General features: G+C 39.5%; 1 protein-coding gene across 1 annotated transcript; it reads left to right on the plus strand.

Moving 5' to 3' along the window:
• Positions 1 to 1,406: 1,406 nt before the first annotated feature.
• Positions 1,407 to 15,639, plus strand: LOC134626913 (CTTNBP2 N-terminal-like protein). Its single transcript, XM_063472808.1, has 7 exons — positions 1,407 to 1,536; positions 4,201 to 4,305; positions 12,399 to 12,632; positions 13,119 to 13,226; positions 13,375 to 13,563; positions 13,651 to 13,821; positions 13,962 to 15,639. The coding sequence occupies exons 1-7, from the start codon at positions 1,498 to 1,500 to the stop codon at positions 14,895 to 14,897; spliced, it is 1,782 nt and encodes a 593-aa protein (XP_063328878.1). The 5' UTR covers positions 1,407 to 1,497; the 3' UTR covers positions 14,898 to 15,639.
• The last annotated feature ends 4,645 nt before the right edge of the window (positions 15,640 to 20,284 follow it).

Raw genomic sequence — 20,284 nt, forward strand, 5'->3', positions numbered from 1 at the left:
GCTACAAAAACAACGACACAGCTGTATCCCCTTTGCTATAGATTTAGAAAATCATACACAATGTTGTCTCATTAATAAGATACAAAGAGTTATTAAGGTCTGTCTTTGAAATCACGCAAAAACACAGGGAATTTAATACCTCCAGTTGCTTCCGTCTGGGGAGCTTTAAATTCTCAGAGTTTGAAACTGGCTGTTATATTAGTTCGTCTACAGTCTGAAAACCCTTTGATTTCCCAAGTGACCTCAGCAACCCTGTGACATTTTTACCACTCTTTTCAGAAAGCACTTAGACTTACTGCAGACTCTTACAGTGACTGTGGCACTAGACAGCAGTCAATAATACTGAAATCCCACAAATCTACGAGTCTTTTGCTGGAATAATTAATATTCATGGACATATCTTAAAATTCGTAATGAGGTGATATATGTGTGTGTGTGTTATATTTGTTATGTACTGTTTTAATGTGCACGTGTCACACTAAGTTGATTTTTTTCTTTCTTTGTTTTTTTTTGTGTGAAAATGAAGTATTCATGCTGTCAGTTGCACAAAGTGACTACCTTTACACTTTTGCACCAAGTTTGATTTTGAAGTATTGTACTTGAAATTTTTCTTTTTATTCTACGTTTGATCCAACATAGCAGCTGTGATTCCAAATTAGATAAACAGCACAATCAAAATGATTCATGAAAAGAATCCCCAATCCAACAATATTCATTATTGACCAATAAGGGGGAAAAATGCTTTTATAATTAATTATTCATTTATAACGGCTGCTAGAGGAAATGTTGTTGGTTCTGTTTATTTGATGTGTTTACTTGTTTTATGCTGCAGGGCAGCGCATAATATTGTCTCTAGGAGGACAATAGGTTTCAGTCCAATTCACCAACCCACTATGCAGAACAGCCCCCTCTCGAGTGTGTTAAGTATACTGCACTATTAATATTTATTTGCGCTTTTATTTCGGGCTTGCAATAGAATATCTTCCTTAGTCTACTGTGGTATTACAGTACTGAAATAAATGTATTCTGTATTTTTTGAAGGACATAACTATTGTAAGCGGAACCACATCAATGTCCACGATTTACCTGGGGAAATATTACACGCTTATTTCGAGGAGAGGACAACAAAAACTCTACTACACAAAAGCGCGATATGCCAGAGAAACAAAGTCACTTCGTGACTGTCTAAAAGTAAACCACGTGTAAAGACGTTCGCATGGTTTGCATGGTTGTAAGACACTCCAGAGAAAAGACAGAGGAGGAACTCGAGAAATACTAAACAAAGAAGTCCAACCAAAAACCAAGAAGTAGATCGTCACAGAGTCTGCCCATTCCCGCATAATCTCGCCTCTCATTGGTCGGGGCTCAGCGGCCGTTCACGCCAATTGGCTAGCTCGGCCGTCGTTCAGGACGCTTCTTGGCCGTCCAGGGTTCCGCTGCGACGGGATCAGAAGACGCAAATCAAGTGAAAGAAATCTTCTGACAGGAGAAAAGTTCATGCTGGAGTTCTCAAAGACCTCCGAGGGCCTCATGAAGGTAAGAAGTCACGCTGACAGCGTTTTCTGTGTTTGCGGTGTGAAGTTGTACATGATAGTTTGCAGTTTTGCACCGAGACTTTTTGTCTAAAGAAGGGAAAAAAGAAAAAAAAACATAAAGCTTCAGTAGAGAGGGTACAGGCCGAAACGTTTGACGTGTTTCCATTTGTGGAAAAAAAGTTTAAGACTAAATATTTTTCCTAAAAAACAAAACAAAACAAAAAACAAAACAAACGACTTTTCAGCTCGTCATCACCATCTTGAGCTTCAGATGACCGACTGATCTTTGATAATGCTGCTCTCTGTTGCAGCGGCTCCAGTTGTTAAACGACTCTTAAATCACAGAAGAGCATACGCCGGTCTTACAACAAACAGCTGCTTAACTCGATGTAGTTCTTATTTTAAAACTACATCACCGCATGTAGGGAGGAAGCTGAGTGAGGAAGGAAGCTAAGTGGCCTGTGCAGAAATTAGGTTGGCTAACAAATCCAATTTAGTATCTAGACATGCTGCAGGAAATTCAGGAGACCTCTCGGGCTTTATTTCCCTCTAGCTGACCTCCATCTCACGTTAGTTTGTGTGGTTTCAGACTGCAAATAGGAATCTATGCGAAACTTTTATCTTTGACTAAGTATGAAATCATCTGTCAGATGAGGTTGAGTGGTTTTTGATAAGGCTTCGTATAGTTTCAAGTAAAATAAATTGCTGTCTGGCATACTTTGGATAGTGTCAGTATGACTGTTGTTGCGATCCAACTGGGATTTGGAAGCTTAGAAATCCTTCTTGGATTTAAAAAAAAGAAAAAAAAGGGGGGGGGGAGATTTAAAGGGCTTTGGCTGTACTAGGGTGAAAGAGTTTTTTTTCACCCCTTATACTACATACAAAAATACAAGAACAAAACAAAGGCCTCTTTGCTCCAATGTTTGTTTGCAGCGAAAGTAACTGTGTGTTTTTAACGAGTTTACAGTGTTGCAGACGAGGCACATGGCTGACCTGGCTTAAAACAACTACGGATAAAAAGATTATGGACACAGGGCTTTCGTCATCGGAAGTAGAGCAAGGAGAACTTGTGGGAATATTTGCATTTCCCATGCTACCACTCTTTGTTTGTATACACTAATAATTGCCAACTGTAGCTCAGGGGGATTAGGCAGAACAATTTTAAAATGTTGAGGGTCTAGAAAAGTACAGTGGCACATGCAGGCTCCTGTTGGTCCAGACTCTTCTCATAACACAGTGCACACACTTCTCACAGTGATTATGGTGGCCTGTGAAATTAGCAAGCGGGCCTGTAAACCAAAACTGAGGGAGATGTGTGTGCTGTAGTTTAATTAGCTTTTTACCCTTGTGGTTAGGCCACAGGCCATGAGTTCTTCTAACGGCACAACTAAAACACTGTGCCTTCTTTGTGAGAGGACGCTGCTGTAGACGGTAAATGCAGTTCAGCAGGGTCATTTCGTTTCAATTTCTGCATACTTGTTCTCCTGTTAGGCGTCGTGTAAATGCTAAGGTTTCAAGAATGCTATTCATCTTCAGGCTTCTGTGCAACTTGCGCTGTAGAAGACTGGGAAATATTGTGACTTTTTTTTTCTTTTTTTAAGATATCTCGTGATGACTTTGTGATGTGGGATGGTGTGGTGACCACAGACTGCTCAGATCAGAGCGAATGCTTGGTCAGGTGTTGATCACAGTCTGGTGACAGCAAAGAGGGAGAGTTTTTAGATGCTTCAACAGAAAGAATATTTCAGTTATTCAAGCTTGAGCGTGCATGGCTGTTATTAAGTAGTCAGTTGGTGGAGCGTTCATCCATCCCAGACGTCCCACGTGATGATTCTCGTCTATAAAGGATCGTCAGTGTAGTGCCATCAACAGCTTTGATCTCATTTCAAAGAGAGGCCTGCTTGCATTCACTTGGGCAGAGCGTGGTTGGATGTTTGAGATGTGGACACCGCAGGGCTTGTCAGCAGTACCAACACAGCTGTGAGAACAGAGACACTACAAAGAGACCACATAACTTTAACAACAAAAAAAATAACCAACTGCCATAATGTCCAATTATGATGGGAACACACAGCTGGGAAACAAAGTGATGTTATCTTTTACATGTGAAAGTTAAGTTACTCGGAGATTATCCGGTCTCTAGCTACGGTCTCTTATTTGAGATCCGTGTGCTCTGATCAACACATCCATTTGCACTGTAGCCATGTTAGTGAGGAACCTTACAAACGTAGAAATTGTGCTGTTGCTAAATATTTATTGCATTTTACTAGAGAAAGTCACTGTACCTTTAAGCTATATCCAAACTAATGATCGGGTTTCCTCAAATATAAGACAGAAACAATTTTGTATATATTTTACACACTAAGTCTGCTTTGTAAAATGACCCTATCCCAAGATAATCGCCACTAATCCGCAGAAAGCTCATAAATCAGTGGGTTAGATCAGATGGCTGTCTGGATCTCTGATTTTGGGAGAATTGGAAAACATTAAGCTTTATTTCACAATGAAATGAAAGACTGAATAACTGCAGTATTGTTATGGGGAAAAAGCAAGATTAATTCTTTCCATGTGATTTTTCTTCAGTAGTAGAGTAATAATTACGCAATGTATAAATCACAATGAGCAACAAAAACAAGCTTTCTCTTCTTATGTCTTTTCTTCACAGTCCAAACTGAACATGGAGAGTCTGAGCAAGCCAGAGTTGCTGATGCTTTTCAGCATCCTGGAGGGAGAGCTGGAGGCCCGGGATCTTGTCATTGAAGCCCTAAAGGTACCCGTCATCAGAGCTGGGAACGTTGTTGTGTTATTATAAATTCTCTGCACAAAATGTCTTTTTAATGTAAAACATTCAAACCCGAGGCTGAAAAGTGGCTGTTCAACGCTCGTGGTTTTGGCAGTAAATCAGTTTTCAGAATGAATTCAGCAATGACAGGCTTTCACAGCAGCAATTAATTTATCCATAGAAATATCTCAAATAACTCCTGCATGCAGCCATCACTGTTCATTTATACTGTCTGCTTAAAGGATCATTTTGGTTTTATTTCTAACCGGTGTATTTATCCGTTAATTTGAATATTATGGATCTTGGATCATGCTAAGTTTTGACTTTTGACCTTGTTGTAGAGATGTGGAAACATGAGGAGTAGCACGCATATTACCACAGCGTTCATGCATTAGAAATCTTCATCCAGAATAATGTTATAACTATAAACCCATTATAATAACCACTGTTCAAGTCTCTAGATACGAATCTATAGATACGTAGTTGGGGTGTGACACATTTCCATTTCCCCGTCTTTGTTTGTTAATTAGAAAAACTACTACTAAAATCTTTCTACTACAGACAGGAGGACCTGATCCACATTAGGTTGTAACAAAAAATTTGAGTGCATTTTTAGTTCAGTCTTTACCTGAAGGATCTTTAAACATTAACACTTTCATCAGATTAGCAAAAGCTGATTAGCATGAGCAAGTACTTTAAGTACAATTAAATAATGAACTGATATAATGAGCTGGCTCTGCAGTGAGTCTCTTATCCTACAAATGAACTCCAAGTAAAACTTCACAAATTTATTCTCATGCTTGTCTGTGCAGACCTCTAAAAGTCAAAATCAGAATCTTAAAGTGGAGTGACGTTAATGGGGAGCCATTGCAAATGAACTACCAACGATGTGATATGCTAATACTTAGAAGACGTAGTCAAAAGCCTCCCACTGGTGTCCTGCATAACCTGCAGATGTTCCAGTGAAGCTTTGTTAAGACAAGTGAGCAATGAATTACAATAATCCAGATGTTATGAAATATAAGCATGAATAACAATTTCCAGTTCAGAGCATGACACAATGGAACTAAACTTGGCAATATTTCTTAAGTGATAAAACTAAGAGCAAAACAGAAATGAATGTGAGAATCCCAGAGTGAAAAAGGAGTCAAAAGTTACCCCACGATTCCTAAATGAAAATTCAGCGATAGCGACAAGGAAATCTAGAGTTTCCATTACTTTAGACACATTCTGTCCAGCGCACAATCAAGGACTTCTCTTCTTTCTTCATTAAGTTGGAGAAAATTGTCAGCCATCCAACTTTTAATAGAATCTAAACACCTGTGCAAGATCATAACTTTAGAAATATCTTATGCCTTAAAAGAGTTAAACAGCAGAATGTCATCTGTGTAGAAGTGATAAGAAATATCCTTAAAAGTGATCAAAATGTGGTGAAGAGGGAGGAGATGTAACAGAAAAAGGAAAGATCAGGACTTTGTGGTACACTGTAGGCAGGATGAATGGAAGAGAATCTGACCTTAGAAGTGGCCTCTGAAAAGGATGGTAAAGACAGATAGGAAGAGAAGCACTCCAAAGCATACCCTGATATATCCATCCAGTATCTCAGCCTATCTTTATTTATCAGCAAATCATCTTTCAAAAGAGGAGAGAGGGATTTGTCCATTGGTTAATGTACACAAGTGGTAGCCCAAGTAAAGAGTTATATGTAGCCTACAAACCATTTCTACTTGCATGTCATCTAGATTTTTAGTAGCATACAGTGTGCTGTAGACATTTAAAAATCGTGCAAGGCTATTTTCTGTGACCGTTAAGCTAAAATTTCTCTGAGTTTGCCTAATCTGAGAACTACTCTCTGTGTCTGAGAGAATGGACTAAATCTTTCCGGGCATCGTCTACGTATACCATAAGCTGGAGTGAATAGATGAACCAGTGAACAGTGCACATGCACTCACTTTGAACTAGCTGTTGCAGAGTTTGGACTGTCAGTTTGACGCAGAGCCACCAGCTCTGACGTTAAAATGCCTTACGCTGGCCAATCCTTTCAATTAAAGGATTGGCAGGCTATTTCCCCCCATTCTGTGTCCTTTTGCTGTACCATCAGGCTCACATGCTTTCTCATGCTTTCTGTAAATTTTTATGTTATATTAAGGATCTATTGTATTTTATTTAGATATTCTTTAAAAATGTAATAAGTGTTGTTTTCACGAAAAATCACAAATGCATGATAAATAGCGGTTAAGCAACTTCATGATGCAACATTTCTGCAAAAGATGGCTTTGCCTTTTTCAGATTTTTTTAATGCTTTGCATACTACATTCCTGCCAGTAAAGTTTGCATCTTACAGCCCTTACACACTTGGAATTCTAATCATTTTCTTGTTGTAAAATGTGCCATTGAAAGAACAAACTTGAGAGGAGGCAGCTAGTGGCTGCAGCCGTCTAAGAGGGCCCACTGCTGAATGTTCATGTGTTGTGTCTAGACCACATTCCTACATCTCCTCAGGGATCTGGCCATCTAAGGCAAGAAGAGTTACAGCACACTAGGTGCCTGATGACTCACTGTGAGCAAGAGTAGGAGTGAACAAATAAACATTGGCCTTAACTGGAGGGAGCTTGAAGTGAATATGGCTATACTGCCCTCATCTACACAAATTCTTAACCCATTCATCCCTTCAGTTGGACTAGTGAGACAGTTTTATGGTACTTTAATAATTATGCGATCACTAAGTTATGGGTAAAAAAAATTTGTTTTTTCAAGGAAAAAAATCAGTATTAGTCACGCAGCCTTTAATTCCAGTCATATGCAGTTAGGATTTTTAATCATCCAGCGCTGCAGGGTTCTAGTTTTTCTAAACGAGTTTGCTAAAGTGAAAACACAAGTTCATACCTTTCTCCTGTTCTGCTCTTGAAACATGGCACCTTGGGTCTCGCCCTAACATGAAAAGTGGATTGTTATCAGAGAAGTAGCACCCCCATAACCAGATCTTCCATTGTTGTTGCATGGATTTATGAATGGCAGTTTGTCTGTTAGTAAAATGTTGTAACTGCCGTTGAAGGGACTGTCATAAACAACAAAAAAAACACCCAAAAGTTATGTGCAAAGTTCTCAGGCATTCAATTCTCTCATTTTATCTACATAAATGAGGTTGACATTTTGGGCTTTTGGTTGTCCACTGTGGATAGATTGCAACAAAATGTGATTCCCCATAAAAATTGAGTTTGAGTTTGTCTAATATTTGTACTCTATAAGAGTAACTTGTATCCATTGCTCGTTGCGGATATTAGCAAGTCTGCCAGCAGTAATTGGAGAAGTAAGGCCACTCATGTTGGTTTTATCTGATGTGTCAGTGCCACACTGTCACCGTCATGTGAGAGGTGTTTAGCTTTAACACAATTTTCCATAGTAATAAAACAGACACAGATAAACTGTATCACATGCATGATAAACTCTTCACATATTTGCTTTTAAAAGTATAAAAACTGTCAAGTTTCATCTGTTGTCTACTTTCTCTGTGTTTTTCAAATCTTTTATCAGTGATTTTCTACAGGACATTGTATTGTACGGCAAGTACAGGATGTGAGGTTAATGGCGTGTTTCTTCTGTGGTACTCTATATTTAATTATGCAGAACTATCAGTGGCATTCTAACTATCTGCTGCATTTTTCCCCTTGTGACTCACTTTTGCAGCTGCTCACACTGTGGCTTTCAAAAGGAAGTGAGTCTCTGGCAACGCTTATATTTGGCACACAAAACCCTGCAGTGATCCAGTAGTCCCTTTGGTTTGGGAAAGGAATATGAGTCTTTATGTTCAAAAGGGACTCAAATATGGAAATTAGCCTTTAATTAACTGTCGGGTTCACATGGTGTGGCAGACTAGAGCTTCCAAATGAAGCTACTTCAAAAGCTTTACCTTGTGCTGTGTTTAGGTGCTGAAATAGGAAAGAGCAGTTTTGTTTGTTAGGCTGCGATGCATCAGCTGATTAGATTCGCTATCAGATAACGTAACATATTTTGCACTTCAGTGATGGATAGTGGTTTTAGATAGCCTTTTTCTTACCATAGAATGCTAATGACATGCATTAACAACATCTGACATACAGGATTCCAGAGTAGAAAGTTATTCATAACTTTTTATTTTATCAATCTTGTCACTAACACTGCATAGCAGAAAGACTTGAGGCATATGTCAGAAAAAGATAAGCTGGATTTGAACCAACGTAGCCATGGCAAAAAAACAGCTTCCCAAGAAAAAGCACCCACAGGTTGCCAGGAACTGTTGCCAACTGACAAAGGCGTAAATAATGAAACTAGACTGTGATGCATAACAACCATGCCCTGAGTGTTTATGGGTGTTGTACATGTACTGTATGATGCGATGAATACTCTGGTAGGTGTGGGCGCTAAGTATGAAGTAGCATGAGAAATTGGGTTTTTTTTCCCTTTACAGAGAAGCGATGCAGAGGAAAACAAACTCTCTCTGTGCTGAGGAAGTACACATCTGTCTGTGCACTGAAGGGCTGTGGAGAGAGAGGAGAAGGAGAGAGAGAGAAGCACAGTCTGTGTTTATGGGTAAACATTTGTGTAACGAGGGGGTGCTGTGAATTTATCAAAAAAAAAAAAAAATCCTGACAATTTAAAGGCCCGTTATCCACGTATATTAAAGTGTAAACAGTGCAGACTGAATAATTAGACATAAACAAGGAAAGAAATGAAAACTTTTTTTTAGTTATGTATATATTTCTAAATGGCTTTCTCCTCTGTAAGGAATGACTTATAAATCTAGTCTTATTTTCCCTTTAAGTATCATTTTATATGACTGACTTAGGCAAGAATGGAAACTCCCATATAAGCTTTTTTAGTCTTGGCCTGTAAAGTGACACATCAGAGCAGACAGTCGCTGACGGGAACAGGAGTGGGCTGTGGGCCAGCTCTGCAGACAGATTTCGCTTTTTGGACTTCTCTTTAAAATTAGGTGATGGTATGTTATTTTTAGCCCCAGTATAAACATTATATGCTCCTTATAACATAGTCGGTACAAGAACAACAGAGTAGATGTCCTGCATAGAACAAAAGTCTGCTTCTGAGTTCCTGAATGGTGATTGGACTTTCGATAGTGCCCACATTTGAGAGGCATTTTTGAATTCTCTCGGGCAACCCGTGTTTTCCTGTTTCACCCTCCATTCTGTTTGATCCGCCTTCACACCGTCCTCAGCGGACTAGATCAAATAACAGCTGCGAAGCCTCGCAGCCTTGTCCTACTCGCTTTGTGCCAGATGAGCCAACATTTAGGATTGAGAAAACGATAGCCGTAAAGCTTCTGATCTCTCGTGAAATCATGTTTGAACTTTGATTTTCTATCTAAAGCCATTGGTGAACACTCCCGGTGTTTTTCTGGAAACAACTAAGTGAACTTGAAGAACTTCCTAAAAGCAGTTAGAGTTTGATCTGACACTGTCATTTTAGTTCTATAGAACAGTATTATAAAGGATCTTGGTGTTTTTCAGCTCATGTTTTCTCCCCGCTTGATTAGCAAATGTCTATTTTATCTTGTGAAATTTCATTTATGTCAGAATCTCTCCACAACTACTAATGGCTAATGGCACTTTTGTATCAATTATATTTTGCCTGAGGAAGCCTATGATGTGCTGATGCAATAGTCAATTTATTAAGCTCGGTAGTTATCCACCATGATGGCTAATCTGTCAGCCACAGTGGGCTTTTTATACCACGGGACTCCTTAATAAATGCTGCCAATGAACTGCAGCAAGATGCAAAGATTTTAATTACTTATTTTGCTTTTCTTACAGGCTTTGTAAAAGAATGGATGAATATTGCTCTGCAGACCTTTCCACACTTTTGACAACACTTTAAACCTTTCAAGTAATCTTGGTATCAGTCATCAGGAGCTCTGTCCTCACCCTGCCAGAGCTGATACCGCTCTCTTTAATCTCTTCATCCTCTTTTGTTGAAACCTCACTAAGACACTGCCGGCTCTGCTACAGCCCTTCTCTCCCGCTCTCTCTTTTTCACTTGCTTTCTCTCTCTACCTCTCTCTGCAGTACCTCTTCAGGGCAGGCCTAAAGGCATCTTCTAAGCCTGAAATGTCTTGCTGCTATTGTCCCTCCTTTGTCATGAGTTAAACAGAACAGGTCTGCCTTGGCTGAGGCCCAGTCTAGTGCAGCTGTCCTGCTAAAGATAGACCGACACGCGGACAATCTGTTGCTCTTTTTCCTGTTAGCATTTTTTCTTATTTTGTTTTTTAAACATCTCCTTCTCCATCTCTCTTTTTCTCTCTTCCCCAAAGTACTGCTTCTTTACATCTTCACCATCAGTGTTAGAAATGATAATCATGGTGTGCTGAAAACAGCGTTTGATTTCCTCTTTTCATTGGAAGGGAAGAGATAGCAGCATGTGTTAATGTCATAGCTGCCAGAGATTAAAGCTATTAAATCATTTCATAATCACACCCTGTGCTGTGGATTGACACTGTCTGCTTAAATTAATTGAAATAAGATATATTTTTTACTGACCGAGAGAAGCATTATATAGTAGAGTGGAATTCTGTTCCTGAGATTGTTCTTTGGTACGGAGGCATTTTGACGCAACAAGGTAAAATGCACCAAGATTAATATTCATTCAATTTTGCAGGTATTTATTCATAAACAGAACTATTTTGATGTGATGATGGTACTAAATGAACATCAACCCCATGGTGGGTCTATTGGAGAACTTAAGAAACCATTCATGAACACAAAAGAGAGATGTCAGCTGATAAAATTGGCTATCATACATATTCTGGTGTTGGCATATGTGTCATCCAATATCATATAATGCAGAAATAGTGCTCAGGGTCAAGTGAATATCTAACGATACAGCTGTGCAGAGTCAGATATTGTCTTCACAGCAGGTTAATGACTCTTGTTAAATACACGCCTGGAAAGTGAAAGAATAATTTATAAAGAATAATCTATACTCTGTACGTTCTGTGTGCATATCAAGTTCAAGTTTGATTCATCACTTCAAAAGACCTGTTGCCACTAGTATCTCAATCTTTTCTCCCTGCTGTTCTCTTCCTTAAAAACGGTTTCTTGACAGCCCCCCTTCCTTTGAGACTTTACTGATGAGACTTCGGTGATGGATCAACTTAAAAGCCAGATGCGTCTCTTAGATTATGTGTCAGGTCTCTTGTCTTTTTTTTCTTCCTCCAAATGTCTTAAGCACATGAATTTCAGATATTTGGTGTAGATAGTTTTTTAGGCCTGTTGCTTCTTTCTTTGTCATCCAGCTGTTCAGTTTCCACAAATCTTTAAAGGAAACACTGCACGAAAACCTGAGATATGCTACATTTTCTGATAATAGCTCTTTGGTTAATATTGTTAATATTGTTGATACAAAAACACAGTTTTATGCCTGTAAAACTGTTATCTTTGGCATTTTTTGCATATTCATTTAAAGACGTGGTAACAAATGTTTGTGTTTTTGTGACAGTCTGCTAATAACAGGGGGCCTAAAGATACAATTTAAAATTGGTTCTTTGTTAATTTGTCTGTTATGCATACACGGAGCACTGGCTCACTCCTTCAGTTAGGTTCCTTTGGAATGATTCATGGGTTAGTGTCAAGTGGGGTAAGAAACAGAAAAGAATTTGTCGAAAATGATCAGGTTCAAGTACTAAAATAAATAAAAAAGCAGCCAAGTCCTTCATAAGTCAGCTTTTGCTAAAGACCAGTGTAAAAAAAAAGGCATTTATATGAAACATTATAATTAAAATATATGTATGTGTGTGTGTATATATGTGTATATATAATATATTAATTATAATGTTTCATATAAATGCCTTTTTTTCTACTCTACAGTTTTCTACTCTTTAGAAGTCACTATTATTGTCCCCCAAAAAACACATCAAGCTCTAGAGCATGTATACCAAGTTTTGTTGCCCTCCATCTAAAAATGCAATAATGGCTAAGATTCTGTTCAGTCTGAGAAGCCAGAAAACTGATAAAGTTGCTACAGCCCAGTTACAAACGTTGTGTGGAAAAAGGCTGACTCCTCTCTCTCTCTCTTTTTTCCCTCCCCTGCAGGCACAGCGTAAAGAGCTATTCATTCAGGAGCACTATGGAAGGTACAACCTCAGTGACCCCTTCCAGGCTTTGCAGAGAGACAGTGAGGCTGTGGGGGGCCAGGACAAAGAGGCTGGCTGTTCTTCCTCCACCTCCAACCCTCTAGTGGTCCTCAAACTGGTGGTGAGCCACTGCAGGAGAATGCAGGAGAAGATGCTGGCCCAGCTGGCTGCAGCTGAGAGCAGGCACAGAAGGGTGAGTGGACGTGTCTTCCTTAATCAGAAGCGCTGGTAATGAGATGATTTGGAGAGACAAAAAAAGTTAAAAGTAATCCTCAGCGTTTGAGAAAGAAAACATAAATGAGGCAGGAGCCAGTGAAGTGCTGGCTTGTAATGCACTGTGAATAAAGAGGGTTTTTAAAATTGCTTTTAAAAACCCTTTTTTTGCGACTTTTCATAATGCAAATATTCAGTCAAATGATTTATATTTATATTATTTATTATATTTACTGTTGTTTATTATTTATTTATAACTAAAAAAGTTGCAAATTCAAAAGATTTTATTTTTCTGTAAAATACCGCATATGCAGGACCTCCAAAGCCCACCAGGCCAGGAGGCCGCTGCCCCATTTAACTTGTTTAACTTAGTTGCCATGGGCAGCTGTTTTAGAGATAATCAGTATTAATTTTATTATTTAGCAGGCCAAACTCAGATTTTGTGTCCCTGCTGTGTTTCTTTCAGGTCATTGCAGACCTGGAGGAGGAAAAGAGGAAGCATGCAGAGGATACAGCAGAGGGAGATGATGTCACTTATATCCTGGAAAAGGAGAGGGAGCGCTTACAACAACAGGTGCCTTCTCACTGATGTCTCATCAAATATTTGTCCAAAATGTGCTAAATCAGTAATTTTCAGATTTCTAAGCAGCCATAGTGTGTATATGAAAATCAGTGTATTTTCAGATTTTTTTAAATTTATTTTTTCTTCTCTGTGTTGCTAGCTGGAATTTGAGAGGAGTCAGGTCCGCCGGCTGGAGAAAGAACAGCGGCGCATTACTGACCAGTTAGAGGAAGAGCGGGCTCAGCACAAACAGCTCTCCTGTGCTTTGGCCAAAGAGTGCAAGTGGGCCAGTGCCAGAGCTCTGGAGGAGGGACACCGACTGAGCGAACTGAGCCGTAAACTCGAAAAGGTATAAAAACATTTAGAACCCCATCATTGCCTAGCACCTGTTTGTGCTTAGGCATGTTAGATTTTTGATTTTCTTTTTCTGATGTAGGAAAAAGAGACTTGTCAGTCTCTTAGAAAAGAACTGGAGGATGAGAGGACAAAAGCTGTGAGGATGGAGGCGAGAGTGGAGGAGCAGCTGGCTGAGTTTGACACAGAGCGTGAACAGCTCCGCTCACGTCTGAAGAAGGAGGAAGCTCACTGTTGTCAGCTAAAGCATCAGGTTTGCACACAGTCATCACTATGGAGGATGCACATTTGGCAAAATTTCTAATTTCATATAATCTTACTACAGCAGGGGAATCTTAGTGCAGAGTCACATTTCTGCTTAAAAATGCATCTTTTTATTTTTCTTGTAATCAGGTAGAAGAGCTCAAGAGGAAGCTGGAGGAAGTGAACACAATGAAGGAAACTAGAGGAGCCATTACAGTTCCAACTGAGCCAGGACAAAAGGAGTGGGCCACAAAAGTTCCTCCGGGAAAGTCATTAGTAGACTCTGTTAAGGTTGAGGACATAGAGGAGGAGAGAAACAACCCACCTTCACAGGCAAACGGTCATCATTGTCCAGCAGAGACTAACGGGCATCATGGCCCACAGAATGGAAATGAAAATCCTCCAATTCAGACCCAAACATCGTTCTCCCCCTCCCCTGCTGTTTCTCCAACTCTTCCTTGTTCCTCCCCCTGCGCCTCACCTGTTCTTGCCAAACGGCCACCGACCAGCCCAAATCCAGAAAGCTTTCAGTCTCCCTACCAAGCCGGGATCAATCAGCGTTTCCATGCTGCTCGTCATAAGTTTCAGGGTACCCCTGACCCAGAGCCGCAGTCCCAGGCTGTGCAGCCTGCTCTTCCTCTCTTGCCAAAAGACCCCTCTCCTGCGGCCGTCACCTCGTCGCCAGAGGGCAGCCCGGTCAAGCAGATTGCCCGCAGCACAGTTACTCAAGTCCTGTCACGTTTCACCACCGCCCAGCAAAGTGCTACAGCGAAGCTCGCCACATCGAACAACTCACCCTTTGGTACAGACTACCGCAGCCTGGCAGCACCTTTGTCTCCAATCATTGGAAGGGCTGCAGGGATGGTTCCCCAAGGAATAAAATCGCCTACCATTCCCAGGGCAGAGCGGGGCAACCCTCCACCAATCCCTCCTAAGAAGCCTGGTCTAGCTCAGGCCCCTTCTTCTCCAGCTGCAGTGCCCAGGTCTCCCAGCCATTTCTCTGATAGCCCCCTCGCAGGAAGCTGTGGCCTCACCTCCAGCCAGGAAGGAGTTAAAGAACTGGACATGGTGGTTTCATCTAATTAACCGATCTGCTTGTGGCAACATCCACATTTCATAATAAGATATAGGCTTGTATATAACCAGAGTTTTATCATTTCCTTTTTTTGAACAAATGACCCCTCAAACACTGTTATGCTGTTTGTATTTATTAGATTTATTTGTAATACGTGCGAGGGCACTATTGTAGGTAGTAGATGAAGAGCCGGTAGTAATGAACAATTACAGCTGAGTTAAATTTCATAAGGTGCATATTATGTTGTTACGATGTATAATTTTTTTAATAGTGTCTTTCCATTTATTTTGTCTCAAGTATGTCGCTTTTTATTGTAAGAATAATCACCAGTAACTCAACCTTTGACCAGTGTAGGCTACAGAGTCATTTTAGTTTGCACTAGTGTTCTTTTTTTTTTTTTTTTAATTAAAAACCCAGTAGTCCTTACTTATTACTGCATCTTATTTTAACACAACAAATAATCTGATTAGTGCCGTAATGTCATGTCATGTTTTGTTCTCTATTAATTTAATGATGTAGTTACAATAACTATGTAGACTCTGATGGTTATATGCAGGTGCTGTTGTAAAAACTGTTCTGATCATCATGTCTTTGTCATTTATAACAAATCACTATAAGAAAAAAATGTAGCCAATCATAGCTTTGATTAATATCACAGCCTACCATGCTGGGTATTCCTCTGTTTTTAATTATATTTTTTACAGTACTTTTTTTTTAGGCTGGAAAGTGGCATCTTTAATAAATATATCCTAAATCTTGTCATGCATTCATCTGTTTATTAGCCCTCCTACAGGAATTATAGTGTTTTAGGTATTATTGCCAATAACTTGTTTAAATAACATAAAAAAGGACATTCCTTTTGGTGTTATATATATGATAAATCATATTAATTCCTCACTTTTGTTAAGGAAAAACCAGTGAGGTCAGATTTACTTAAGAAACAACTATAGCCTGTGGGTATGGAGTTCAAAGTGTACCAAGAAAATAACCCCTACACCCTTGCACCACCACCGGTCGCCTGAACTATTGATACAAGGCAGGACGGTCCATTCTTTCATGTTGGTTAAGCCAGACTCTGACCGTACCATCCAAATGCTGCAGTAGAAATTGAGACTCATCAGACCAGGCAATTTTTTCCCAGTCTTCTACTGTACAATTTGGGTTAGCCAGAGTGTGAATTCTAATCTCAGTTTCCTGTTGTTAGCATGTAACAGGAGTGTTGCATGCTGTGGCCCTCTAATGCCATGGCCCTTCTGCTTCAAGATGTGACGCGCTGTGCAACCAAAGAATGCTTTTCTACATACCTTGGATGTAACAGATATTTATTTCTTTTTTTTTTGCAGACAATTATCTGAAAACCCTAGAGATGCATGTGTGGGAAATTGCAACCATTCAAACTCCCTCAAATCACCTTTCTTCCTCATTCTGATGCTCAGTTTGAACTTCAGCAAGCCGTACTGACCATGACTACATACACTAGGTTGTTGCCATGTTATTGGCTGATTATACTTATATTTGCATTAATTAGCACCAGCACCGGTATACCAAACAAAGTAGTGAATGTATACTATATATAACAAAAAAATCCAAAATTGGACATGCGCTGCAACATAAAGCAGTACATAAAGCATGATGCACCTCTTAAAAAAGCAGGTGTTGCAAAAATTGTTCAGGAACAGCTTGAGACAAATGACATTGAGACCAAGGTGCTGACCTGACCTCTAAATCCCTGAGATCCCAATCCAATCAGGCTTCATACATACAGGCCCCACCCTGCCAAACCCTGAGGATCCGCTCCCAACATCTCAGTGCCAGGCTGAGATGACTGAATGACTGTGCACCAAGGGGTCATCTGTTTCAAAATTACATTTACAAGCTGCTGTCTGTGTTGACAGAGCATGTAGCAAACCTTTAGTCTGATTAAACTATTTTAATAAACAGAGTTTTAAATGTCTATTTCCCATAAGACACTCGTCTGTATCAGTGCATCTTTACCTCTGTTATCTTTTTGATCATTCTGTTATTTGCTCTGTTGTTCTGTTGAAGAAACGTGAGTGTGTTGTCTTGAGCAGGAAAAGAGGAAAAATTGTTGTTTTGTTTTGGGAATGATGTGCTTGAGAGCAAGCAAACATTGCATCAAATCAACTCTGAAAAACATAGTCTAACAATCCAACACAGTCCATCACAGTGAATATAATTACTGGAGTGACTTAACTTCATATCATACAATATTACACAGGTAATTTTAAACGTTGTGTCTTCTTATTATGTTTTCAATATTGTACTGCCAAACAGTGTCCACCAGAGGTCAGTGCTTGATAAGAAGCCACAGGTAGCTTTGCATAGGCAGGGAAGCGCTGAGTTGTGAATGGAATCAGATTTTTAAATCAATTTCTATATTGTACTTTTACATAAATATAGCTGTAAAAAACAAGTGTGTTTATCTGTGCATCTGTTTGTAATTTTACAGACTGAAAAATTGTTATTTCAGTACATGCATTAGAAATGACAGAAACCTCTGCGTGAAGGCCTTACATGCAAAATTTATCAAGTAAGTTCTGTTGACTGTGTTGACAATGAGAGTGAATCCATTAACATAAGATATTAGGTTAGTGTATTATTTGCTTCTTTTTTTTTAAATTTAGTCAGAGCAAGAAGCACCCATATCTTATGGAAATATATCTTAGATTGAAGGAAGGGTGTACTGAGAAGAGGATTTTTATATTTTGCTTTTGTTTCATTTCAAAAATGAATATGAGATCTTTGAATTAACTCAACTGGTTGGCTTTTGTGCTCCGTGTTAAGAGAGTCAGTTAAGAGAGAGAAGCTAGATTGCAGCGATGACCTTTTATTAACATTTTATTTTATTATAAGTTCACACAAAATACACAAAGAGGAGAAGCAGCAGACTAATAAATTGACAAGGTGTGCATTCTCTCTGACTCGATCACATTCTTAGTCTGAGTCCGAGTGTCCTAACAGTGAACACTCGCTGACTCGGCTCTTTTGATACACTAAATTACCCTCCTGGTTGCGGGCAAAGCAATGGGCAGTTAACAGGACAGGTCACCTCTCTTTTTTTTCAGTTCACCTAATTAACATTCCAGTGTAGGACAGCATAGCTGTATTCCACTTCTAACACAGACATGCACAGACACAGCAAAGCACCATCCTTCTCCGCCTCCATAAACACGGGCTCAGGTTGATGAGCTGTGAGGGGTCACAGCTCATCAGCAGTCCGGGAAGCCATGCTGGCTGCTCTGTTTCATACGCCACTGCTGCCTTCAGCAGCAGGGCACAGAGTTCAAGAAATAGTCAGTAATTGAAAACATTATGTGAGGACCCTGAAAATCTTGGTATTTAGCAAAATAAATATCAGTTACATTGTTTTGTAGTCTAGGTATGATAACTTCTAAAGTGAGTTTTCAGCAGGGTTATGCAGTTTTACCGATGTTAAGCCACAAAGGCAAAATATCAGCCTACCGTACTGATATTTAGGGACCAACTTGGTAGTCAGATTAACTGGGCTAGATAACTTGTATAAAGCATCATCATTATTATTATTAATAACTGGAAAACAAATAATAAATTGCAGGGCAATTGATTAGATTTCTTTTTAAGTTTTCAGCTCCAGATTTTTATTTCCTTCTATCAAAATGCACACTCTGCAAAATATACACTCTATTTCACTATATATAAATAAATGAACTTGAACTTGAAAAAGGATTGCTGACAGCACATGCCTCTCCCTGGCATGCTTTATTACAATTTCAGACAAGGCATATGGTTGCAGTGTCATGTTGTGTGAATGAGATGATGAAACGGAGGTCAAGGAGGGAGCGCATAACCTGTCAGGAGCTAAACCACAAATTTACAGCCTTCTCATCTTGGAGTCAGACGTGTTCTAAGAAAGCACAGTACAACTGTCTGGCCGTTCATTTTATCGTCTGTATCGACGATGAGTGACAGCACTGGACCCCCAAAAATGTTGTAATCATTACGATCTACACACTCATCTGTGGTTGCAGTGACCCAATCACTTTCTCATTCTCCTGTTCCTTTTCTTTTCTTGATCTCATTTTCTCCATCCAAAATTATCCCAGGCCACGACACGAGCTGAGAATAGGAGCTCAAGCCCCCATATTGAGCCCCTTAAAGACCACAGCTGGAGCTGGCTCAAAGCGAGACAGGGGTAGAGGGAGGCCTGGATGATGAATGTTATCGCCACTATCACCTGCTCCCTGTAAAGCAATTTGTTATGGAGTTGTCACTGTAAAATAGCTTGTCCTGTGGTAAAGAAAGACAGGGTTACATGTAATGAGGATCATAGTATGGCCCTAAGTCCAGGTATGACATAACTGAAGGACAAACAGCTGGCCTATGTTTGTCTATGACATAGGACGAGAAGAGAAAATGTCCAGTGATAGACGAGCCAGAGATTTTAAGCCATCATTACTAAATTATTATTGTAAAGTATGCAATGTTATATCAGTAAAATATACAATTACATACTTATACAATGATAAATAGTACTTTTAAGAAAAAACTTGGTAAATTCCCAGCTGAAAACCAGTTTGCATTCACATGTAAAACACACTATTACATTCACTGTCTGTGCTGTGGTATTTTTAGGCAGCAGCATTGTTACTGACCTTCACTTACATCCCTAAATAACACCCTGGATTTGCACTGATTAAAATGACTTCACACACTCATACACATGACATCTTGGTTTGCCTACCTGCTGGATACACAAGACACTGATTTACTCACCTAAGTCGAAGGGATACAAGCCAGAAATGTCCTTGAGGTGGGTCAGATGTTTCCACATTACCCAGATGATATTGGATCAGGACTGCTGGTATGAGCTGAACTACAAACATGCGCTCCAGAGGCATTACAAAGGGAGTTTCAAATGCTTGGACCTAAAAAGAACATTTTATTCTCCCACTGTGTTGCATGGCACAGAGGAAACTTTAGTAATTTATTAATCATTTTTGAGCAGAAGGGAATTATACTGAGCACTATGCATAATTTGGATAAACCAGAGAATACTGCAGGACGTGACAGTTATAAAAATTGTTCAAGATCAACAATAAATCTACTTTTATTCACGTGGAGCTCAAATTAATAAAGAAGCAAATGTTTATTCTACATGCTCAGTTGTAACTGGAGGGAACTCTTGCAGCATCTGGGCTTTCAGTGCCTGAATGTATACTGGTGCATCTTTCATGCATGTGTATGCCTCTTACATGACCTTTGTTGTAGTGTTATTGGCAGAGAGAGAAAAAAGGAGACGGGTAGAGATATTTAGCTGTGATTACTAAGAAAAACAAAAAGAATCAAAAATGACAAACATGTGGGAAGCCAAACAGTTCAACAATCAAATGTGTTCCTC

The sequence above is a fragment of the Pelmatolapia mariae genome, linkage group LG5 (genome assembly GCF_036321145.2).
Source record: "Pelmatolapia mariae isolate MD_Pm_ZW linkage group LG5, Pm_UMD_F_2, whole genome shotgun sequence".
In the NCBI taxonomy this organism is placed as follows: Eukaryota; Metazoa; Chordata; class Actinopteri; order Cichliformes; family Cichlidae; genus Pelmatolapia; species Pelmatolapia mariae.

Excerpts from the sequence above, each read along its gene's own strand:
- LOC134626913 (XM_063472808.1), top strand. The coding sequence starts at position 1,498 with ATGCTGGAGTTCTCAAAGACCTCCGAGGGCCTCATGAAG. Across the intron at positions 12,633-13,118 it reads CTGAGAGCAGGCACAGAAGG|GTCATTGCAGACCTGGAGGA; the intron begins GTGAGTGGACGT and ends TGTTTCTTTCAG. Across the intron at positions 13,564-13,650 it reads TGAGCCGTAAACTCGAAAAG|GAAAAAGAGACTTGTCAGTC; the intron begins GTATAAAAACAT and ends TTTCTGATGTAG.